The following is a 25,769-nucleotide window of genomic DNA, read 5'->3' on the forward strand; positions in this document are numbered from 1 at the left end:
CGTCTTATTTAGCTCTTATCACAATTTGGAATTTCCTTGATTTGTCTACTAGCCCGAGCTCCATGAGAGCTGGAACCATGCTGTTTCCTTCGTTACTGTATGTCCAGTGTCCAGAACAGTTCCTGGCATGGAACACTACATATTTGTTGAGTGAAGTTATTGTTATGGTATGGATGGGTGAGCCTCAGTTTCTCACTTGTCATAGAATAGTAATTGGCTAATGAAATGAGGTTGTATTTAGAATGAACTGAGATAATACATGTATGTTAAGTATTTATTACAATGCTTGGCACAGAGTAAGCTAAATAATAGTTTGCCGTTGTTTCATTGCGATTATTTATATTATAATGTTCACTTCCCTTCTCCCATACTCCTCTAGGGTCTATTCTTGTACCCAATGACCCATCTGGAGCGTCAAGATGATTTGTCAGTGACAGATGCTTGCCATTAAATCCTAACTTAGTTCTCTCTTGGTCGTGTTTTTCTGTACAGGTGCTGCAGCTGGGCTCAGACATCCTTCCCCAATACAAGCAAGAGGCACCAAAGACTCCCCCTCACATCATCTTACATTACTGTGTTTTTAAGACCACATGGGATTGGATCATCTTGATTTTAACCTTCTACACAGCCATCTTGGTCCCTTACAATGTCTCCTTTAAAACCAGGCAGAACAATGTGGCCTGGCTGGTTGTGGATAGCATCGTGGACGTCATCTTTCTGGTGGACATTGTGTTGAATTTTCACACCACCTTTGTTGGACCAGCTGGGGAGGTGATTTCCGACCCCAAACTCATCCGCATGAACTATCTGAAGACGTGGTTTGTGATTGATCTTCTGTCCTGTTTGCCATATGATGTCATCAACGCTTTTGAGAACGTGGACGAGGTTAGTGCCTTTATGGGTGATCCAGGGAAGATTGCTTTTGCTGATCAGATTCCACCACCCCTGGAGGGGAGAGAGAGTCAGGTACATCCCTCAAATCTCAGACCTTGTTGTCATGTCTTTAAAGTTGAATTAAATGTGGGTGGTGAACCGAAGAGTCATTAATGGGTGGGAACTAGCATGATGATGTCTGGAACAGAGGGAGCATGCTTGATAGCTATCCTTACCCACTGTTCTTGCCTTTGGAGGTTCAGGGGTTCTGCATGTCAGTGAATGGTGTGGAAGAGACCAAAGGCTTCCCTTTCACTCCACATGGAGCGCATGCTATTGGCTCAAAGGTGGTGGGGCTGCAGAAACAGGCATGCGTTGCCACTGCATTGCTGAATCTTTCACTCTATGCATTTGCTGGATGTCCACTTATTGATTATGTTAATTACGGGGACTTTCTATCATCTGTCGCTGACCTTTGGCTGTTTCATTTTAATTAACTCCTAGCAACAAGGATGCTATTTTCTCCTAAGTTTGCTTGCTTATTTATTTATTTAATCTTGGAGGGGGAGGGGTAAATGTGGGGAAGAAATGAGTTGCTTCTTTGCTAAACTGAGTTTTGGAGGTGACCAGTGGCATTCAGTTGTCTGTACTTTCCCTGGCCTAAATTTGCCGAGAGAGTCAGGCTGTAGCTAAGAGGAGTAATGTTGTTACTAGATTACACTGCTATTGGATGGTTAGTCCTGCGGGCAATGGCAGGAATTAAAGGAAAAAAAAGCCCTGCAAATGCGTTAGAATCAGGACATGGGTACACAGTCAGTGAATGGATGTCTGGGACATGTTGTAGCAGGAAGAGGCCGCTGGGCTGGTTAAAGTGATTTCCTCCTTTGAAAAAGCAAGGATGTCAAGTCATTGCAAAGGAAAACATCAGATTCTTATCTAGTTTGTGTCCTACTGGAATGGTTCTTTCTTTTTCCTGCTCCTTGGTTGACACTCCAGATGGATTAAGATAAGGCAGTTCATCTGGCAAATCTTTAACCTCAGGCAGCAGTGGACCCTCATGGCCTGAGATTACAGAGGGTCCCAGAGGTGTTTGCCTGGCTGGGCTGTTTGTTAGCTGGGTAGGTAGTTTAGGATACCATTGGAGGCTGAGTCAGGCAAGATCCACGCTAAGGTACATGGCTAGTGGGGTATAGTCTTGGGATAGTCAGAAGGGAGCAGTCAGCTCCCTGCCAGGATAATGAGGCCTGGCCAGTGACTCCGTGTCTCGATGGTGGCATATCTCTGCCTTCAGATTGGTGCCAGCAGTGGGCGGGGGCTGGGGCTCTTCCTCTGTGAGAACCCAACCACTGTACCTACCACATCTCCTCTCAGGAAAGAGGAGCTGAAACTCAGATCCTCTAGACTCAGAACAACCTCCGCTTTTATCTGTGTGGTGTGTTTTAATATACTTTAAAATCCCAAGGAATAATTCTCCAGGTGGCTTGTGTGGATTTTGTAGGGGGAGTAAATGAGTTGAAACTGATCATTTACAAGAACAAAATCACCCCTAACGTGAATACGGGGATTCTTAAATGTGAATTTTAGTACATGTTGGGAATATTTTTCTCGGTGAATACATTTCTAGAAAATTTTATGTTAGTGAGGAAAATATGATCATTTTGGCTTAGATAATTCAAATGAATTATTTCAACCTAAAAGAGCTCCTTATACACACATATGGGGAATGAAATTTAATTTTAAAAAACCATTTGGGTTTTTTAATTAAACCATTTACTATTTATAGTAATGGCATTGAAGTTTTGAGAATAAATAGAACCATTCTTCGGCTTCCACAGGTCTTATTAAACGTTGGCAGAGCTATAAACACTTATGTAAATGTGTCAAGATTACCTTGTAGGCTGACAGGGCAGAGAGCTTCTTCCCAGGCACTGTGAATGTTGGCTTGGAACTCCTTTGCCATTAATTGTGAAACCCCCTGACATGGTTTCTGATTCCCAGACTCATGAACTAGATTGCAGGCACTAAAAACATCATTTGTCTGTAGGTTTCTAGTTGTCAAAGGGTTTAGCATCAAAGCTCTTACTGCCATCTCTTGATCATAAATAATAATATAAATATTAAGGTGCTATAGCTATGATTTGCTTCTGCAAACACTTGATTTCACATTTAGAAATTCTTTTTAAAGCATTGGCTTACATCTGAAATAATGCCTTTTCATAACAATTGTGGTGGTGTTGGGGGAGATCGGTGTGAGGAAACTGAAGATTTGGCTTCCGGTCCTCTTGGGATCACCTACTGGGACAGCTGGGAGCCTTGTGAACAACATCTAGCCTTTCTGGATTAGTTTTCCTCCCTACATTTTGGGGCTGATGCCACCTTACCTGCCTCAAAGCATGGCACTCAGTCAGTGGGTTGATTATTTGAGTTCCCCACCAGCTGCAAAGCCTGTTGAGTTCTAACATCTCATCAGCATTAGTCTCACCTCCAGACAGGTGGTAAAAATGAGAGGCCCACCACACTGACCTCCTGGTGATGGGAAGAAGGTGGGGTGATAGGAGGGCATTTAGAAGGTTAAGATAGGTAGACCAACTGGAGAGCCCAGTGGGACCATAGAGGTCATCCAATTTGAACACTCTTAAATCACAAATGAGGAAACACACTCAGGGAATCTGACTCACTCATGATGGCACAGCAAATGGACACAATAATAATGAGTCCTCTTCTGATTTTTCTCTGTTCTTAACAGTGACAGATCTGATAAAAGTGGGATGAAACACTGACGGATACAGTTGAGTCAACACTCACCAAGAAGCTCCTGATGTGTATGGCTCACCCCTTGGCTTGGGTGTTGTGGTGGGAACTTGGGCACTGGGTACAGAGAAGTGGGCATCTGCGTTTTCCCCAGAGCAACTACGCTAGTGATGAGATGGGCAGTTTGAGAGGCTCACGGAGGGACAGACCAGCACGGTGTTCCAGGCACAGGCCTTTTTGTTAAAAGGCATCATTAAGTTAGTGGGCGTGAAAGGCTGGTGGGGCTTAGGGGCTGGAGAGGTTCTGAAGGGCACACCACCTGTCGAACCTGGACAAGGCTGGGGGACATTTCTCTCATTGGAGAATCCTGACTAAGGGCTCAGTGGGTTCACATTCACCACATGTTGTCTTCTCACCACACTCGGTTGTGGTGAGATGGCAGTCCCCTCTGCTCTAGGTCCTTTGTCTGGGAGACTGAGGGGAGAGAAGAAATTATTGATTCATTTCTCATAAAAAATACATGGAGTTCTCCTAAGTATGCCAATGGAACTGTGTCCCAATGGAGACCGCCAAAGAAGAGGCGAAGGAGGTGTGGTGGCTTTGCCATCTGTGTGTGTGCGGTTGGGTTGTGGGTGTGGTGTTGGGGTGGGGGATCCTGAAGTTCAAGGATGAGACCCACCCAAATGGCTAAAGCCAGCAATTGTGAATTCAGCCCTGTGGAGATAGCCCGTCTCCATGATTTAAGCCACGCAAATGATCCCTTCTGGCTCAACTTGTTTCGCTTATGTAGATGGCCTACATTTGCGTCATTCTCCAGTCTGTTGGTAATAATCTGTTTTGGAGGCTGTTTGGGAATATGTTTGCATGTTAGTTAAACTGGTTAGAGGACAAAAGGTCCGGAAACTGGGTGAACTAGAGCTTGGAATGGGTACGCCGAAGCAAGAGCCAAATGAAGATTATTTCAGCACTCTGTGGACGATTGGCCTGGTGTCTTTTATGAATTAAAGATGGAATTATCATTCACAAACATAGTCCCACTCCTAAGGCAGTCATGTTGCTTATTGCCGTTGGAGTGTGGGAGTGCTAAGGAGAGAATGGAGCCAATCACACTATCCCCCAGGGCTTGGGATCAAGGGCTTCCTCTGTCCTTGGCTCTGTAACCTCAGACAGCAGCACCACCAGCTAGTCCTGGTGACATAGCTGACACTTCCCAAGAGCCCATTCACACGGGAGGTGCTCCTCAGGGCAGAACCGGACTGAGGCATGCTGATGAAAAGATAATAGCTCTGACCACAGACAGCTCCCTTTCACCCAGAACTCCTCCAGTATGAGAAGACTTCTGAGAAGATTTGGGTTACGTAGATTATAGAAGACTTCCCAGGAAATTGAAGAAGAAAAAGGAGAAGGAGGAAGAGGAGGAGGAGGAGAAGGAGGAGGAGGAGGAGGAGGAGAAGGAGGAGAAGGAGAAGGAGAAGGAGAAGGAAGGTGTTGGAAGAGGAGGAGAAAGAAGAGGAGAAGGAGAAGGAGAAAGAGAAGGAGGAGGAGGAGGAGGAGGAGGAGGAGGAGGAGGAGGAGGAGGAGAAGGAGAAGGAGAAGGAGAAGGAGAAGGAGAAGGAGAAGGAGAAGGAGAAGGAGAAGGAAGGTGTTGGAAGAGGAGGAGAAAGAGGAGGAGAAGGAGAAGGAGAAAGAGAAGGAGGAGGAGGAGGAGGAGGAGGAGGAGGAGGAGAAGGAGAAGGAGGAGGAGGAGGAGAAGGAGAAGGAGAAGGAGAAGGAGAAGGAAGGTGTTGGAAGAGGAGGAGAAAGAAGAGGAGAAGGAGAAGGAGAAAGAGAAGGAGGAAGAGGAGGAGGAGGAGGAGGAGGAGGAGAAGGAGGAGGAGGAGGAGGAGAAGGAGGAGGAGGAGGAGAAGGAGGAGGAGGAGGAGGAGGAGAAGGAGGAGGAGGAGGAGGAGAAGGAGGAGGAGGAGGAGGAGAAGGAGGAGGAGAAGGTGAAGGTTTAGGAAGGTGTTGGAAGAGGGGTGGAACTCTGGTGAGTGGGGAAAGGAAAAGACCACATGAGAGCAGAAAAAACTAAGCTCACGGCATTGTACATGGAGCTGGGGGAAATTTTCTTTGCTTAAATCTTTATTTGAGAAGTAAGACAGATGCTAGTGAAAAATTAGCCAGTCACTTGTTAATGAATCTCTTAACTCAAGTGAAAATCTCAAAGGGCAACAGGAGGTCCATGATCTGACTCTAATTGATGAGAGCCCTGATTGGCAGTTTGTGTCGGAGCCGTGCAGACATCTCCATCTTATGATTTCTTCCTATGTTATCATGTGATGTTGAACTCTGGAGGCCACATGTTAGCTTCTAAGACAGAGTGCTTCAGGCTTCAGAGGAGAAATATTTGGCTTCAAGGATGTGCTTCCAAGTGAAGCAAGGCTAATGGGCACATTTGAGAGCCTCTGAATCTTTAGAAAAAGAATTGTTTCCTTACAATTTTTTTACATTTTGCCTGTAAAAATTTAGAAAATACAGATGAAGGAATAAGCCTTGCCTATAATTTTACCTCATTGTTAACATTTTGGCATACAATGCCTTCACTTAACGTTGCCCATAGGTTCTGTGACTTTAAGTGAAATGATGTATAAAAACCAATTTTACTGTAGTCTAATTGATATAAACAAGAGCTGAGTTCCTACGGCATCTCATCAATGCTATTATCAAATGACATTGAACAAAATGATATTATTCAAGGACCTGTTATATGTTGTTCAGGGTTTTTTTCCTTGAAATATGTGCATATATATGTTTACATGTATTTTAGCAAAATGGAATTATACTGTATATGGTGAGTTGTAACCTACTTTATTATCTAAAAAGTAGGTTTTATGACATTAAATATTCTTTAAAAACATGAATTTAAATGATTATATGATAGTCCATTTTAAGGACATATTTATTTTATGTTTGTTCAGATAATTTCCTTTTTTTAAAACTTTTAAAGTCATAGTAATGCCGTAGAGAATGTCTTTATAAATAAATCTGTGTCACATTGCTGATTTAAAAAAATAAATATTTTTATTGATTTCAGAGAGGAAGGAAGAGGGAGAGAGAGATGGGAACATCAATGATGAGAGAGGACCATTGATTGGCTGTCTCTTGCATGCCCCCTATGGGGATCGAGCCCATAATCTGGGCATGTGCCCTGACCAGAATTAAACCATGACCTACTGGTTCATTGGTTGATGCTCAACCACTGAGCCATGCCAGTTGAGCACATTCCTGATATTTTTTATTGTCAGTATAACATATATAGGAAAGTGCTTAAAACAGAAATATGCTTCTCAATGGATTTTTCCAAAGCAAACATCTACGTAGACATCATCTAGGTTAGTAAAGCATTACCCATACCTCAGACATCCTTCCTTTCTCCTAATCACTTTTCCCTTCCTCCTCCCCAAAAGTAGCCAGTACCTTTGCGGACAGAAATGAAATGAGACAATAATGTATTCTTTTATGTTGTCTTATTTTGTTCAGTACTGCTTTGGAGAGATTCAAGCATGTTTTTGAATGTATCAGATATTTAATTTACCTAACAGTAACAGAAAGCCTAAGCAACAGGGCCTGGAAATACTGGAAGTCGGGGTTTAATTTCTTCTCCCACCATTAGAACTCTATTGGTAGACAATTGCTAATATTGATTCAGTGACTTAAGTTCGTTTGGGCTGAGACTTCTGTGATTCTCTTGCTCTTTCCTTGTGGTCACAGGATGGCTGCTCCAACTCTAGCCCTCAAATCCGTGTTCCAAATAAGGAAAAGAAAGAATGGCAAAAGGCAAAAGAGCTTGTCCTGCCCTAACCTGTTCCCCTTTTAAGGCTTTTTTTTTCTCTCCAGAAGTCTATCCAATGACTTCTGCTTATATCTCATTGATCAGAACTGTGTCATATTGTTGTCCCTCTCCGTAAGGGAATGACATGTACCTTTTAGCTCAGTACATTGTGCCCCAACAGAATAGAGAGTGCCTGGTTAAGGAATGAAGGGAAATGAATATTGGATAGACAATTAGCAGTCTTGGCTACAATAACAAATTTTTTTGAGGACTTCATAAATCTTTAATAAGTGCTACCTATTTTACACACCTTATCTTTTGAAACCTCACAAGAATTTTATGAGTTTGGCATATCAACATTGTTAGGTATGAGTACAGTGAGGCTCACAGAGGGTGGTCATTTGCCCAAGGTAGTAATACTGCTCATCTTTTTTTTTAAAATATATTTTATTGAATTTTTACAGAGAGGAAGGGAGAAGGATAGAGAGCTAGAAACATCGATGAGAGAAAAACATCGATCAGCTGCCTCCTGCACACCCCTCACTGGGAATATGCCCGCAACCAAGGTACATGCTCTTGACTGGAATCGAACCCGGGACCCTTCAGTCCGCAGGCCGATGCTCTATCCACTGAGCCAAACCGGTCAGGGCAATACTGCTCATCTTAGGGTAGGATTTGAATACAGGCTTGTTTGAATCAAGAATATATTCAACCAGTATGCTATACATCTACAAGCATATACTAACATTGAAAGGGTAGGTAGAAGTCAATTGTGAAGGGCTGTGATTATAAAAAATAAGAGTTTAGATTCTCCACAATCCCACATTGTTTCTAAGTGGTTTGGATTATGTGTCTGTGCTAGCCAGAGCCATTGACTTCATGCTATGGGTCTCTTCTCCCTTTTGTTGAACCTTGTGCTTTTCCCAAGAAAAACTTGAAAAGGGGCCCATCCTTTAAAACCTTAAAGAGATGGCATCTTCTTCATGAAGACTCTTCCAGGCAGATGTGATTACTTCATTTTCTGTATTCCTACAATATTCTATTCACACACAAATCTACACACACACACACACACACTAGAGGCCTGATACATGAAAATTTGTGCAAGAGTAGGCCTTCCTTCCCCCGGCTGTTGGCACTGGCTTCCCTCTGGCACCCAGGACCTGGGCTTCCCTCCTCCGGCTGCCGGCACCTGGAACCCAGGCTGCTTCCCTCCTTCAGCTGCCTGCAGTCACCTGGGACCCAGGCTGGCTTTCCTCCAGCCCCTGCTTCGTTAGGAAGGATGTCCAGAATGATGTCCGGAAGATATATATATATTTTAGAGGCCTAGTGCATGAAATTCATGCACTTTGCACTTGTGGGGGGCGGGAGGGGGGGTGGTGTCCCTTCAGCCCAGCCTGCGCCCTCTTGCAGTCTGGGAACCCTCAGGGGATGTATGTGCAACTGATGGCTTAGGCTTGCTCCCTGTGGAGAGTGGGCTTAAGCCAGTAGTCAGACATCCTTAGTGCTGCCACGAAGGCAGGAGAGGCTCCCACCACCACTGCTGTGCTCACTAGCCATGAGCCCAGCTTCTGGCTGAGCGGCGCTCCCCCTGTGGGAGTGCACTAACTACCAGGGGGAAGCTCCTGCGTTCAGCATCTGACCCCCTGGTGGTCAGTGCGTGTCATAGTGACCGGTCCTTCCATCGTTTGGTCTATTTGCATATTAGCCTTTTATTATATTACTAGAGGCCCGGTGCACAAAAATTTGTGCACTCTGGGGGGAGGGGCGTCGCTCAGTCCGGCCTGTGCCCTCTTGCAGTCTGGGACCCCTTGGGAGATAACGACCTGCTGGCTTAGGCCTGCTCCCGGGTGGCAGAGGGCAGGCCCAATCCCTAGGTGCAGCCCCTGGTCGGGCTCAGAGCAGGGCCGATTGGGGAGTTGGGGCGCCGCCCCCTGTCATGCACAGAGCAGGGCGGATCGGGAGGTTGCGATGCCACCCTCAGTCACGCTCAGGGTAGGGCCAATTGGGGGGTTGGGGCACCACCCCCTGTCACACTCAGGGCAGGGCCAATGGGGAGGTTATGGCTCTACCCCATCACACACAGAGCAGGGCCCATGGGGTGGGGGTTGGGGCGCCGCTCTCTATCACCCACAGAGCAGGGCCGATCAGGGGGTTGGGGCACCACCACTCTCACACTCAGGGCAGGGCTGATGGGGAGGTTATGGCTCTACCCCATCACACACAGAGCAGGGCCAATCAGGGGGTTGGGGCGCCGCACCCTGTCACACACAGAGCTGCAGGGCGATCAGGGGGTTGGGGAGCTCCCCCTATCAGGCACAGAGCAGGGCTGATCAGGGGGTTGGGGCGCCTTCCCCTGTCACAAACAGAGCAGAGCAGATAGGGAGGTTGTGGCCCCGCCCCCTGTCACACACAGAGCCGCAGGGTGATCAGGGGGTTTGGGCGCTGCCCCCTGTCACACTGATCCTGGTGCCAGGAGGCCTCTTGGCTCCACTGATCCCAGTGCTGGGAGGCATATTACCCTTTTACTATATAGGATAGAGGCCTGGTGCACGGGTGGGGCTGGCTGGTTTGCCCTGAAGGGTGTCCTGGATCAGGGTGGGGGTCCCCACTGGGGTGCCTGGCCAGTCTGGGTGAGGGGCTAAGGGCTGTTTTCAGGCTGGCGGATGACTGAAGCTCCCAACCGCTCCTTTTTTTCTTTTTTTTTTATTCTTGGCCAGCTTTAGCTTTGAGGCTTGGTTCCAGCTCTTAGCTGCCACTGCTGAAAGCAGTTTCTGGCCTTTGTTTACCTTCTGTATTTGAAACAATGTTGCGATCCTGCTGGCTGAAACCCTGCGGACTAAAGCAGGTTTCTGGGGTTTTGTTTAGCTTCTATATTTGTAACATAGTTGCTTAGAGTTGCAGCTCAGAGGCCAGCAGTGGCAGGCGGGGAACATTGGAGTCCTCCGTCACTGAAGCAAGCAAGCCTCATGTTCGCTTTAAGCTGCCTGGCTGCCGGCCGCCATCTTGGCTGGCAGTTAATTTGCATATTGCCCTGATTAGCCAATGGGAAGGGTAGCGGTCGTATGCTAATTACCATGTTTCTCTTTTATTAGATAGGATAGTTGTATAATCTTTTGTTTTTTAAAATATATTTTATTGATTTTTTACAGAGAGGAAGGGAGAGAGATAGAGAGTTAGAAACATCGATGGGAGAGAAACATCGATCAGCCGCCTCCTGCACATCTCCCACTGGGGATGTGCCCGCAACCCAGGTACATGCCCCTGACCGGAATCGAACCTGGGACCCCTCAGTCTGCAGGCCGATGCTCTATCCACTGAGCCAAACCGGTTTCGGCAGTTGTATAATCTTATTACATGATTAATTATGTTCAAACCCAATTTGACTGAGGAAAAGTGACTGTGTCTTGTTCCTTTGGGATTTGTGGCATTTAGCACAGTTACTGTCCAATAGTAGGCATTCAAATATTGGCAGAATGAGGAAAACATTGAACGAGTGATTCAAGATCACACAATTCAGGACAATAAGAAAAAAAAGAAATCTGCAGAAAGTATGTTTTTATTTTAAGTAAAATGCTGAACACTTAATTGGTGGTATCCTCTGGATGTGATTGCTACCAGCTGTTCATGAACAGATATCTGGTATATTTTACAGGAGGATGTTGGCAAGTCTGTGTTTTGAGTTCATTAAAATTTGCTTTTAATTATTTTCTTGCCTTTTAAAGTTTCGGAGAGACTGTCTTCCCTAATTCTAAGGCAATTACTTAACATTGATATGATGTTCTGTTTATTTTCATCTTTACTTTGAATTTCACAAAACCTCTATAAATACAGGTTTTATATGTATTACCTTCTGACTATGGATGGAATCCAAGTCACAGAGAGGATGTTGCCATTGTTGGAAACCACTTAGCTAGAGAGTGATAGAACAAATCTTGTCTTCTCAAGTGAAGGTACAGAATTATTAAATGTGTGGGTGTTTAACCTTGAGGTCACCAGAGACTATGGGCTCAATTTAGCTTATATAATTATGGCTTCTTTTGGAATAATCCAGCCCATACCAACCACAGCTTGCCATGGCCACACCATGTAGAAAAGGTAGTCCAAATAATGTGGAAACTATACCAAAGAGTTTTGAGAATTAAATGTTCTCTGGGAATCAGTGTCTAGTGCAGTTCTCCATGCACAGGAGAGCTCTATGGATAAGGCATGGGTTTGGAGACTGCTGAAGTGTGTCTTGGGGTGTCAGTTAGGAGACAAGACGGCATTGACTGTCTTATGGCGGAGGCTTTGTAAGAACTAAAGACTGTCTTCCTTTAGGAAGTAATAGTTTCTCTCTGTGTGCTGCTACCTTCTTAATATATTGAAAGTTTTTGACGGTAAGGATGGTACTCGTTGCTTATTAATTGATGACGTGTCGTATTGGAAATTAGAGTGTATGAGAAGCACTCCTTTAGATTGAATGAGAAACTCCCTAGTAGAGCGACATGAGATAATTAAGAAAAGCCCCTTACAAATATTGCCTCTCCCACTGAAAACTCTTTGATTTTTTTTCTCCTTGTTATTTGCTATATATTTTTGTATCAAGCAAAATAACTTAAATCAAAATAGTATATGAGTTTCCAATCATTATAATTCTTGGAGTTGCAGTGGGGGCTGATCACTTGTAAACGTCGGTGAGCATGAGAGAAGAGTGTCCCCTCTCAGAGGCGACCATGTGGGGTGAGGGCCTGGCATGGAGTTTCTGAAACTGTGGCCTGCCTCAGAGTCGAGGATGGCAGTACCCAAGACGAGGCAATGGGCCAATGGGCCAAAAATGTACCCAGGAAAGTAGTGCAAATAGTGAGTGTTGTAAACAAATTGTCAGATCCATTGGGGGCTATTTAAGAAAGAGAGATGAAACCTCATTAAAGGGAAACATAAGGGAAAAAAGAGAAAATAAATAGTGCTAAGCAACAGCGGACACTTCCATTTTTAAAATTACATTTTTATATAACTAGATTTCTTTGAAATGGATGTATAAAAAAAAAAGATTCTATTTGAATAGAAAAAGCAACAAACAGCATGGCAACACTTAGAGGAAAGAATGGGACCTTATAAATAATCTCATTTTAAATGTTTTACAGAACCTCTTATTTATATGTCTCAATCCGGTAAAAGTGTTTCTTTTTTTTAAAGCAATCATGAGACCAGATGAGACAGTAACTATGGCTGTGTTTTGTGCTCTTTGGGAAAAGGTGTGACAGAACCATACGACCTCAGCTCTGTGTATTCACTGCCTGTTGGTTGAACAGCACCAGAAAATAGAGCTCTGTGTTCAGTTCTTTGGGGATTTTTAGAGGAAATATCATTATCCCCTTAGGGTGAGGGTTTTGAGCCCAGTCTTCAAGGAAGGCGTAGCCAGAGATTGGCTGAAGGAATTGTCAGTAGGTAAACAGCAATACGTTTCATGAGGAAATAACCAACTGCCTGTTTCAGTCTGTGTCTTCCTAGCTGTGTCACCTTGGGCACTTTCATTAGCATTTCTAAACCTTGGCGTTCTTATCTCCCAGGAGGGCAGTGTCTGTCTTGCAGGGTGTTGTGGGAATTAAATTAGATAATATATGTAGACTAGTACAGTGCCTGGCACATTGCTAGCACTTTGTAACTAATACTGCTATTATTGCTGTTAGCCCTGGAAATGATCTAAAAGAGCAGTTACTAACCTCAAAAAGATACTCGGCCCAGGAAGTATTGTTGTTGGGAAGCTTATCTCTACTCCTGAGGATATATATCACCTTGAACCACCTGATGACTGTTCATACTCCACCCCTTATGGAGTCTTGGCTAAAAGTGAGAGGTCCCAGTCTCAGGAGAGATTTTGCATAGAGTCAGCTCTCAAGGCCAGATCAGAGAGCCGTGCTGAGGACTCATTCTGCTTTCTGGTTCTAGGGACAACCCAACTTCACATTAAAATCACTTAGGTTGTCTGTTGAGAATACATATGCTCAAGCTCCATCCCAGTCCATTGAATCTGAGTTCCCAAACTCGTATCTTTTTTTTTAAATATATTTTATTGATTTTTTACAGAGAGGAAGGGAGATAGAGAGCCAGAAACATCGATGAGAGAGAAACATCGATCAGCTGCCTCCTGCACATCCCCCACTGGGGATATGCCCGCAACCCAGGTACATGCCCTTGACCGGAATCGAACCCAGGATCCCTCAGTCCGCAGGCCGACGCTCTATCCACTGAGCCAAACCGGTTTCGGCCAAACTCGTATCTTTAACGGCTCCTCAGCTGTTCTTCTGTACGCAGCTCAGCTCCTGATGGGCATTTGGAGTCACCGCCAAACATTTAGAAACTTTCTTGTTGGGCTGGTAGTGGCTTCACTGGTATTCCAGGCCTTATCTGCCTATTCCCTGTTTTCCTGGGTCTTGAAATATCTTTGAAATTGACCTATTGGCTACCTTGGCGCTCCCTCTCTCACAGCTGTGTCATCTCTGAGTTCTTAAAGTCTACACCATCCCTCCAGATTTGAGTCAACAAACATTTACTGAGCTCTAGGAAGGCAAGTGTGCAATCAAAGCAGAACGAATCCTTGCTCCTTTTGCTCTTTGTGCATTCCTCTGTTGCACACATTCTCTCCGTACTGTAGCGATAATAATAATTATACCGTAAAACAGCTACTATATTGGGCACTTACCATGTGCCAGGCATGGACTGGGGTAAATGCTTTATGCTTATTATCTAATTTTATTTTATCTTTACAACTCAATGAAGGAGACTTACTCCCATTTTATAGGAGTGGTGATTGAGGCTTAGAGCGACAGTTTGCTAAGGAGTGGAGCTGACATTCTCAATATTGGATTCAAAGTTCTACTCTTCACCACTTTGTTGATCCAGTGGTTGGTATTTGCATCAACTTCTGCTGATAGTTCAGGGAGACTTGAACCTTTAATTTCCCCAGAACTGCTTACATATGTTAAATGCATACTAAATATTGGGTAAGTGAATGAATGAATGCAGAGGTGCTTGGAAGTGCTCTGAGAGCACAGAGGAAGGAGTTGTTAAATGGGTACTAGAGCCTGGCCACGGTGGCTCAGTGGTTGAGCATCAACCTATGAACCAGGAGAGCACGGTTCAATTCTGTGGTCAGGGCACATACCCTGGTTCCAGGCTCAATCTCCAATAGGCGGCATGCAGGAGGCAGCCAATCGATGATTCTTTTTTATCATTGATGTTTCTATCTCTTTCTCCCTCTCCCTTCTTGTTTCCTTCCTGATGGGCCAATAGGGAAATGGTCCTTAAGGGAGAAGCCTTGTTTTGACAAATGACACTATGACCAAGCAGGTTTTCTTTATTGTCACAGGTAGGATGGTTCTGAATTGGGATGTCAACAATCCACTAAGGACTTTAATGTCATAACTCATCTGGGTGTCTTGGCCTACTCTTGATATCTGTTGGTATGATTCAGCTAATGTTGGTAACAGACTTCCTTGAGCCATCGTTTACTAAATGGAGTTTAAAATGAGGAAAACATATGAAAGTGTTTAGATTTTTAAACTTTTCACAGGAAACAGAGGTGGAAACAGGAGCCTCAGTGTAAAAGATGGCTATTGGAAAAGACTGCCTGTTGGTTGAGGATCACCAGAAGTGCATCTTTTTTTTTCTTCCCCCTTTTTCTTTTTTTCCAGCCCATAAGTTTACTGTGTCTTCAAGACACTACTATGTAGACTCCTCTTTCAGACAGGGAGCCATTCTCCAGATGAGTTGTCATTTTTATAGGTAGCTGGATTCTTCCTCTTGGGTTTCTAAACTCCTGGGATCCCCAGGTGTGGACAAGATAAACACTACAAGTGGCTGGCAGTATGCGGAGGATGGACGCTTGAATGCAGTGTAGCATGTTGGAGATGCCCTTGCTGAAGTAGTGTAGGAAGGCACGCTGCTCCAAGGGCGACAGGCTGCAGCTGATCACAGGCCCGGCCTGGGCCAGCTTCCCAGCCTCGCGGCCCAGGGTGGTGGCCGTGCCTCCACAGTTGCGGGATTCAGTGGCCTTTGTCTGCCGTTTCTGGTAGGATCCCAGAAGTAGTGTATCTTAGAGCTGGTCAGTCACAGAGAGGAGACAAGCATGCCAAAGTTTAGGAAGTTTTAACCAGAGGAAAGTAATGTCAGGAGGTAGGCTGAGCAAACAGTTGTAGCTAAGGCCTGGAGCTATTGATACATAGAGTGTGTTCAGAGCATGGGAGCTGCCCTGTAGGGGGCTGGAGCATAGTGGGAGATAAGGCTTGAAAGGTAGGATCGGGCTGGATTGTGAAGGCTCTGAATCCAGGGCACCTTTTTGATGGCAGTAAACACCATATTCATTGTAGACCTTAACCCCAGCATGGGGGATTGCTTTTATATCATTGTATCCATTAGGGACAAAGTAAGGACATTTGAGGAACATTGCCTGTTTTCCCAGAATCCATGTTGGTATAGCAACACATAGATTGTCCAAGTTATTGTGGCATTCTAAAAACTCCATATAATGATGCTTTAGCATTTAAATTTTTTCCTATAGCTCTTTTCTATATGAAATCTCATTTTTTGTTCTCATAATCAAAATGGATGGAATATTGATCATGAAAACAATCACAGTTATCACTTAATGAGTTCTGAATATTTGCCTGGCACTCTGCCCATGTTCCATAAACAGCATCACTGCCTTCTCACAGTTGTGCAAAGTAGTTGTCCCTTCTTCTATTTTGCTGATGAAGGAACCAAGGCTAAGAAAGATTGAGTAACTTACTTTCAACTCATAGAGCCCCCTAGGGATGGAGTGTCTAACTAACAAGCCCATGTTCTTTCCACTAAGCTGTGCTACTGGCCCCTGCCCTTCCATCTTCCTGATGGGGGACTTAAGGTCCAGAGAGGGTACCTTGCCCAGTGTCACACTCAGAAAGGTGACACAGCAGCTTGCCCAGGTTGTTGTGAATCTGGTTGCCAGATTTCTCTAGAATAACACTTAGTATAATTGTGAGCCAGTGGCCAACTGGCCCCTCTGGAATATTTCAATATTCTTTCTTCTTGTTTTGTTCCAAGGATCTATATATAGTCTTCCTCCCTCAATAGTTAGGACTCAAAGATCCTGGGTGGGTGTTGGAAGCTTAGCCAGTATAGCCTCTTCTCATATTTACAATTGAATTCACTCATACTTGCTGTGTAAATTTCCAGAAACAGGCCATCTATAAAGGGCACTTTGACAAGGCTGTAACTCCAGCCTGATTTGAGAATGCTGCTGCTGCAATTAGTTATAGGTTGGCATTAGCTAAATTGAATATAATCCATCATGCTTATTAGATGTGGTGGGGGAGATTTGCACCCTGAAGAATCAGCAAGAAAGAACATTAAATATAGATGAGCCGAGTATTTTCCCAGACAGCTGGAGATGCAGAGCAGGGCCGCGTGTTCATGACACACAGCTTTTCCGTAATGGTACAGAAGAAATAGTAAGGACTGGGGAAGAGAAAGCACTTGGAAGCTTTAAAAATAGGTTCAATTGCTTACAAAGTGCCCATTATAAGAATCAAACAGTAAAATGTGAGAGTGGAGAACAGGTTAAGTGACTCTTCAGGTAAGGTGAAGTTTTATCCAAGCACAGGTATCTCAATACCTCTGGACATTCCTACTAGCCCAATAGCTTTCATGGTCCTTAAGAACTTCGACTGTTTTCAATCTCCTGAAGTGCCACGTATAAGATGCTCTAGATCACAATTACTTTTCAGGTTTTTCTTTTCTTTTCATTTTTGTTTCTCAATATCAAAGAAAACCTTTATTCATAAGCCTGATTTTAAGAGGCACTAGGGCAGTGGTTCTCAACCTTCTGGCCCTTTAAATACAGTTCCTCATGTTGTGACCCAACCATAAAATTATTTTTGTTGCTACTTCATCACTGTAATGTTGCTACTGTTATGAATTGTAATGTAAATATCTGATATGCAGGATGGTCTTAGGCAACCCCTGTGAAAGGGTTATTCGACCGCTAAAGGGGTCGCGACCCACAGCTTGAGAACCGCTGCTGTAGGGCTTATGCAGTATATGGCTCTGTTCATTTGATATTTTGGAGAATGTGTCCTTAAAGACGGCACTATTGTGGCTGGCTACACAGATGTCAGAATCAACCCAATATTGAAGAAGCTAAATGAATAGACTGCGATACTGGATTTGTTTGTCTATATACCAGCTGGGGAACAAATCTCAGCTCATGGCTGTAATAAGAAAAGTCACAGATTGATTTATTCTTTTACTTTAAAGAATTTTTATTTTTTCATTTACAGTTGCACACAGTATTACATTATTTCAGGTGTACAATCCAGTGATTACGCATTATATATCTTAGTAAGTGATCACCCTGATAAATCTAGTACCCTTCTGACACCATACGTAGCTATTACAGTATTATTGACTATATTCCCTATGCTGTACTCTGCTTCCCTGTGACTGTTCTGTAGCTACCAATTTGTACATCTTAATCTTGTAATACTGGTTTGGTGATGGTGATGGTGAGTGCCTTTGGCTTGTTCTTGTCTGGGAGGCTCTTTATCTCTTCTTCGATTCCAAATGGGTAATCTTAGTTGTAGGTCCTTGCTTTTCATCACTTTGAATATTTTATGCCAATCTCTTCTGGCCTGCAAAGTTTTTGTTGAGAAATCAGCTGACAGTTTTATAGGCGCTCCCTTGTAGATAACTAACTGCTTTTCTCGATGCTTTTAAGATTATTTCTCTTTGTCTTTAACCTTCGGCATTTTAATTATGATGTGTCTTGGTGTGGGTCTCTTTGGGTTCATCTTGTTTAGGATTCGCTGTGCTTCCTGGACTTGTATGTCTATTTCCCTTCACCAGGTTAGGGAAGTTTTCTGTCATTATTTTTCACATGGATGTTTTAATTCCTTGCTCTTTTCTTCTGGCACTCTAAGATGCAAATGTTGGTACACTTGCTGTTGTCTCAGAGGCTGCTTATACTATCTTCATTTTTTTTTTAATTTTTCTTTTCTTTTTGCTGTTCTGATTGTTTTCTGCTTTCTTATCTTCCAAATCTCTGATTTGATCCTCTGCTTCATGATTCCCTGCAGTATATTCTTCATTATGACTGGTTCTTTTTTATGTTTTCTAGTTCCAAGGGACATGCCCTTGACTGGGAATCAAACCCACAATCCTTCGGTGCACAGCTGACACTCTAACCACTGAGTTCACTGGCCAGGGCTAGTTGTAATTTTGATGTGTCTGTGGGAGGATTCTAGTTCCACATTTACCTACTCTGCTATTGGCATGTCAATGGAAGAGATTTACCCTAAGGCTGGGACCATCCCCAGTTCCATCTTGACTAGAATCCCCACAGATTTAATGTCCATTTTTGTTCACAAAATTAGTATTTCGTGTCTTTTATCTTCATTTTGTTTCATAAACACATTGGAAATTTGTCAAAAATATCATCCAGGTTAACATCTCCAAGAGTCCTGGGCTTGGGAGAATGTGGCCCTTGGGCAGAGCACATGCATTGAGAAAACACAAAGGATGGCCCCTCTTCACTTTCTTTGCCACTGATGGGCTTGCCATGCGCACAGGATCACTTCCAGAGGCTGTGAAAATGCCACTGCTCTGCTCAGCTCTGTGGGAAAAGCAACCTAAGACGTAACACATTTTTGTGTGTGTATATAAAAAGAAAAGAAGTAAAAAGAAAGAGCTGCCTAGTTTTCATTCCTTATTGGACACCTGGCTACATTTATTCTGCATCTCCCCTGGTTGTGGCTAAAACCTGAGGAGATACATTGACCATCTCTTATTTTCCTCCTACTAAGCATGTCAGTCTCCAAGGCATGATAGAGACACACACAGCTGATTGGACAGCACTGCCATGGCAGTGAGTGAAATTTACTTGCTTTATTGAATGTTGTCAAGTCTACTCTCAAGCAGGCAGCACAACATAAAGCATAGCTTTCATTTTATTCTGTTTTTCTTCTCGACTAAGAATATGATTTTCTTTGTTTTTCCCCTCTACAGAGTACTGCCACCCTGCTGAGCTTCACATATTAAACAAAAATATCTGTGTGACGTGCTTATAGGTCTTCTGTGCTCATAGAATCTAATTCCAAGTTCTGGTTCCCAAAATTTATCATTATGACCGTTTATTATGTCTTGGGGCAACATTTTCAAATGTGTTCCTTCTAAATATTTATTCAACTATCAGGAGATGGATTTCCCAGGTGATGGCTGATTACAGTGGAGCTGGCTCGGGTTATTGTGCTTTGCTTATTTTAGGTTCGTCTGAAATTTTAAACAGTTCTCAGCCTATCTTGCAATAATAAAGCTTTTATTGCTTTTCACATCCTTTCCCTATTTATTTAATTTTATTCACAGCATCCCGACGTGGATGTTGAGAATTTTATGACAAAGGAAGAAAGAGGTCAGGTGCGACTGACTTGTTCAAAGTCTTATTGCTACTGGGACTAAAGCTCAGATTTCTTGACTCCTAGATCAATTTTCTAATTCTCACCTGATTGATTCCTGGGCTTTTACTTGTGACTGATATGAAATTTATTTATTTATTTATTTATTTATTTAAAATATATTTTATTGATTTTTTACAGAGAGAAAGGGAGAGGGATAGAGAGTTAGAAACACTGATGAGAGAGTAACATCAATTCAGCTGCCTCCTGCACACTCCCTACTGAGGATGTGCCCACAACCAAGGTATATGCCCTCGACCGGAATCAAACCTGGGACCCTTCAGTCCGCAGGCTGATGCACTATCCACTGAGCCAAACCAGTCAGGGCTGAAATTTATTTTTGACATCTTCTTTAAGACCACACCTCCGCTCCAACCCTCACACTAGTCATATACACACATGTTTGCACAGGCATGTGTCTGTACATATGGATTCCCCTCCCCCCACACATACTTCCTTAAACCATGAAAATTTTAGCTCTTTACTCGGTCCCCAAAAAGGCTTCACTCTAGAACGAAGTGGAAATGAAGGCAGCTGGAGCAAAGGGAACAATTCTGGTGTGTGGGTGGGGTGAATCTCAGAAGTTTCCTAAGAAGTTCTATCTGAGTCACTAAAATGCTGGCTCCAGCCCTGGCCAGCGTTCCTCAGTGATCAGAGTACTGGCCCTGCCAAAGGGTCACAAGTTCCATTCCTGGTCAAGGGCATGTACCTGGGTTGTGGGTTAGCTCCCTGCCCCAGGTCAGGAGACATACGGGAGGCAACCAGTCAATGTGTCTCTCTCTCTCACTTCCATGTTTCTCTCTCTCTCTCTCTCTCTCTCTCTCTCTCTCTCTCTCTCTCTCTGCCCCATTCCATTTTCTCTGAAAGCAATGGGAAAAATATCCTCAGGTGGGGATTGACAAAATCAACAATAAGAATAAAGTGCTGGCTCCATTTCTGCTTCCCTTTGACAGTATAAATGGATGTTGGGCAATTTGAGCATAATTAGAGAGCATGAGAACCTGGTTTCAGATTATGTCATTCCTAATTGAGATAGTATTTACAGCGAGCAAACTGAGGGATTTTTATATTGAGAAAGTTTCCCCAATATTAATGACATGACTCACTGGGGACAGCCACACAGTCACTCCTACTCAATCATTAAGAAAGCCAAACAGTGGCTTTTAATTTTTCATGCTGGTGATTCTCTTCATATAGCCATGGTGTGATAAAGGGTGATTCATCTCTTCTGTGACTCATTCATGGACCGAGGAGCCCCTTGTACTAGATGTAGTTCCTGCAGAGATCATATTGCTAATGTTCAGCTTTCTTTTTGGCAATCAGTTCCCTGGCATATCAGTCAAACCTGGTCAATGTGAAGAGTAAGACATGGGTGGGACTCCCTGCCTGCTTCCATCTGGCCTACTAGCAAATATGCTGTAAGTGCCATCTACCTGGACTAGGAAAAATCTGGAATGGCGTCATCTGAGTGACTTAAGCACATGTTACTCCTATCACGAAAAGGATTTGTTCCACAAAGCCAAAGAATTACTGAGAGAGAGGGACATAGAGTCCCAATTATGGGATAGTCATGAAACCTTCTCCCCAGTCTCAAGATACCTAATGAACATTTAAAAAGTTCTCATCATGGCAAATGCATAGGTTCTGGAGCCAAAGTAGCAGGGTAGCATCTATAACTACCCCCTTTATCTTTTCTATGTAAAATGTGGACAGCAATGTCATATATATATATATATGGTATCCCCCCAAAGATGTATATGCACACTTCGAATAATTATAAAGGCAGTGTTTATTAAAATACATTTCATTTTCAAAATTGAACTATCAGCTATTAGTGTGTGTATACATATTTTGGGGACACCCTGTATATACACACATCGCCTAATATATTGTGATGCCTGTCCTCATAGCTTCTTATTATATTGCTTCCATCTCTTTATGGAGAACCTAAAATCAGAACTGGATGGATTCCTATTCTCTGCCTTTTACTGTTTACACCTTTCTTATGACCCGATAATTCCGCTGCAACAGATAGAATCTCTTTCAGCCTTGGATTAATCATAAAATAGTGCACTTGGTTCATTTTTCTCTGGGCTCCCTGCTGACCCACCCACCTGTTTGTTTGCACATGCCATTTCTCTATCATCTCTCATTAATATGTTTTATAACATTTCAGTTTCTTAGTTTACAAGACGTTTACTCCAGGACACTTCTAGGCCGATTGCTTCCCGGTAGTGCATTAGAGGGAAGGGACATCGGGCTTTCAACAGCATGCTTCTGACAAGTCTCACGTCAGGATGAGTTTGGTATGGAAAGATTACTCATTGCAGCAAGCCCTGTTGTCAGTGTGTTGATTCTTTTGCACACTCATTACAGCAGATGATCTCCAACCTACAGGTCCCACCTGGTTCTCTCTGTTATGGCTGCTTTGGCACGCCTTGACCTGAATCTGGGCATCGGGTTTACATTTGAGTCGCATACCTTCTCCAGTGCCCAGTTTCCTGTTGTACACATTTAGCAATTATGTAAGACAAAGCCTGGACTAAAGCTTGCCAACCCTGAAGGAAACCATTTCAAGAGTAAATGAGGGGAAAGAGGTGGGCAGAGGAGGACCGAGCATGTTTAATCCAAATTCCTGAAATAATTTAGCATTTTGTGATATATTAGCAATGTTTCCAAATTACAAATGTCTTTATTTATTAATAAATATTCTGCTAGAATCTCTTGGTGTCACTTTGTCAGAGGCTAAAGGTACTGCAGTAAGTATAATACAATTTTATTCTATTCTTTAACTTGGATTTCACTAATTAATGGATTGGAGGTGTTTGATTATTGCATCTGTCTAGTCCAGCCGTAGGCAAACTACGACCCGCAGGCCGGATCCGGCCCGTTTGAAATGAATAAAACAAAAAAAAAAAGACCGTACCCTTTTATGTAATGATGTTTACTTTGAATTTATATTAGTTCACACAAACACTCCATCCATGCTTTGGTTCCGGCCCTCCGGTCCAGTTTAAGAACCCATTGTGGCCCTTGAGTCAAAAAGTTTGCCCACCCCTGGCTAGTCATTGACTGGCTGCCAAGCTATGTAGACAGAAGGGTGAACCTCAAGAGTTCAGGGTTGATTTTTGGGTCCTCTGTCTGTTCCATTGATCTATATCTTGCCATGTTCTTATGCCAGTGCCAGGCTGTTTTGATTACAATGGCTTTGTAGTATAGTTTGATATCAGGTATTGTGATGCCTCCAACTTTGTTCTTCTTTCTCAAGATTGCTGAAGCTATTCTGGGTCTTTTTTAGTTCCATATAAATACTCAGAATATTTGTTCTAGAACTGTGAATATGCCATTGGTATTTTAATAGCATTGCATTGAATCTATAGATTGTTTTGGGTAGTATGGATATTTTAATGATGTTAAGTCTTCCAGTCCATGAATACAGTATATGTGTCCACTTATTTGTGTCTTCCTCAGTTTCTTTCTTCAATGTCCTATAATTTTCTGAGTACAGGTCTTTTCTCTTCTTGCTTAAATTTATTTCTAGGTACTTTATTCTTTTGTTGCAATAGTAAATGGGACTGTTTTCTTAGTTTCTCTTTCTGATAGTTCATTATTGGGGTATAGAAAATTCACCAATTTCTGAATATTAATTTTATATCCTGTGACTTTGCTGAATTCATTTATTAGTTCTAATAGTTTTCTGGTGGAGTCTTTAGGGCTTTCTATGTACAATATCATGTCATCTGAAAATAATGACAGTTTTATTTCCTCCTTTACAACTTGTATGCCTTTTATTTCTTCTTCTTATCTGATCACTGTGGCTAGGACTTCTAGTACTGTGTTGAATAAGACTGGTGAAAGTGGACATCCCTATCTTGCTCCTGATCTTAAGGGAAATGCTTGTAGTTTTTCTTCATTGAGTATGATGTTGGCTGTGAGTTTGTCATAGAAGGCCTTTATTATGTTGAGTTATGTTCCCTCTATTCCCATTTTTGCTGAGAGATTTTATCATGAATGAGTACTGGATTTTATCAAATTTTCTGCATCTGCTTTTTCTGCATCTATTGATATGATCATTTGGTTTTTATCCTTCATTTTGTTTATGTGATGTATCAAGTTTATTGATTTGAGGATATTTTATCCCTGGACTAAATTGCACTTGGTCATGGTGTTTGATCTTTTTTTAAAAAAATATATATTTTATTGATTTTTTACAGAGAGAAAGGGAGGGGGATAGAGAGTTAGAAACATTGATGAGAGAGAAACATCGATCGGCTGCCTCCTGCACACCTCCTACTGGGGATGTGCCCGCAACCAATGTACATGCCCTTGACCAGAATCGAACCTGGGACCTTTCAGTCCGCAGGCCGACTCTCTATCCACTGAGCCAAACCAGTCAGGGCTGGTGTTTGATCTTTTTAAGGTATTGCTGGATCTCATTTGCTAGTATTTTGTTGAGTATTTTAAATCTATGTTCATCAGGGTTATTGGCCTATAATTTTCTTTCTTTGTAGTGTCTTTATCTGGTTTTGGAGTTAGGATAATGTTGACTTTGTAAAATGAGCTTGGTTTTATTGATCTTTTGTATTTTTTAGACTCTATTTTGTTTATTTCTGCTCTGATCTTTATTATTTCCTTCCTTCTACTCACTTTGGGCTTTGTTTGCTATATATTTTTTCCAGTTCCTTTAGGTGTAAATTTAGGTAGTTTATTTGAGATTTTTCCTTGTTTTCTAAGGTAGGCCTATAATGCTATCAGTTTCCCTCTTAGGACTGCTTTCACTGTGTCCCATAGACTTTGGGTAGTTGTGTTCTCATTTTTACTTGTTTTAAGGTAACTTTTGATTTCTTCCTTGATCTCATTTAAACTCATTCATTGTTTAGTAACATGTTACTTAGCCTCCATGACTTTTTGTGTTTTTTCTGTTAGTATAATACACCATGTTAATATAATAAAGGAAAAGGTCACATGATCACTTTGATAGATGCAAAAAGCATTCAATAAAATCCTACACCCATCCATGATAAAAACTCTCAACAACTACGGATAGAAAGGAATACCCTCAACTTGATAAAGGGCGTCTATGAAAGACCTACACCTAACATCATAATGGTGAGAAACTGGATGCTTTATCCCTAAGATTGGAAGGGAAAGAGGGAAGGGAGAAAGGGAGGGAGGGAGGGAGGGGTTAAAGGTATTCAGGTTGGAGAAAAGGAAGTAAAGCTGTCTTTATTAATAGATGAGATGATTCTGTGTGTAGAGTATACCAGGGATTCTACAAATTACCTGAAATGGTTTATATGAAAATGATGAAATATGATGTTTTCATTCAAAAATAGCTGCAAAGACTGACATGAATTAATATGTATAGTATTCTCATAATAATAGAAAACAGGTTTTAAAATGCTATATTTGCTATAATTAAATTGCGTAAAATTATGTATATTGAGCCTACACTGGAAGGGAATGTTAACTGTATGGTTGATGGTTATAGTTTAAAAATTTTATTACTCTTGTTATAAAATAAATATGGCACTGTGAGAAAAATTTACAAATGGTATTGAAGACATTTAAATTTGAATAGAAAGGAAAGGATGAATAGATGGGTAGGAGTTTTGTTTTTATGGGTTCAATTGACATTGATTAGGATATGGGGTTGAGAGAGATTAAAGTCTTTGTTGGCATGAATTTCTGTCTGTCTCAGAATATGGTGATTCTATTTATAGAAAAAAGTATAGATACAAAGAGAATAAATCTAGGAGCTACAGGCAAAGAAAGTGATTTATTTTGTTGTTGTTGTTATGTTATTGAGCATGCACCTGAAATAAAGGTATTCAAGTGATGTTGTTTCCTGTTTGGATATGTTGAGT

The 25,769-nt window shown here is 42.5% G+C and overlaps 1 protein-coding gene across 2 annotated transcripts in view; it reads left to right on the plus strand.

The window, feature by feature from the left end:
• The window catches only part of KCNH1 (potassium voltage-gated channel subfamily H member 1), a gene marked incomplete at its 5' end in the record, with an annotated part of 257,134 nt that overhangs the window by 61,458 nt on the left and 169,907 nt on the right, over positions 1 to 25,769 (plus strand). The window contains one exon of one of the 2 annotated variants that reach the window (XM_081111939.1): positions 493 to 885. In XM_081111939.1, the coding sequence (XP_080968065.1) occupies positions 493 to 885 (393 nt within the window). Of the gene's footprint in view, positions 1 to 492; positions 967 to 25,769 lie in introns of both variants that reach the window. The other variant, XM_081111938.1, reaches the window with a different exon arrangement.

Source organism: Myotis nattereri, assembly GCF_964212035.1.
Source record: "Myotis nattereri genome assembly, chromosome: 18".
Classification (NCBI taxonomy): domain Eukaryota; kingdom Metazoa; phylum Chordata; class Mammalia; order Chiroptera; family Vespertilionidae; genus Myotis; species Myotis nattereri.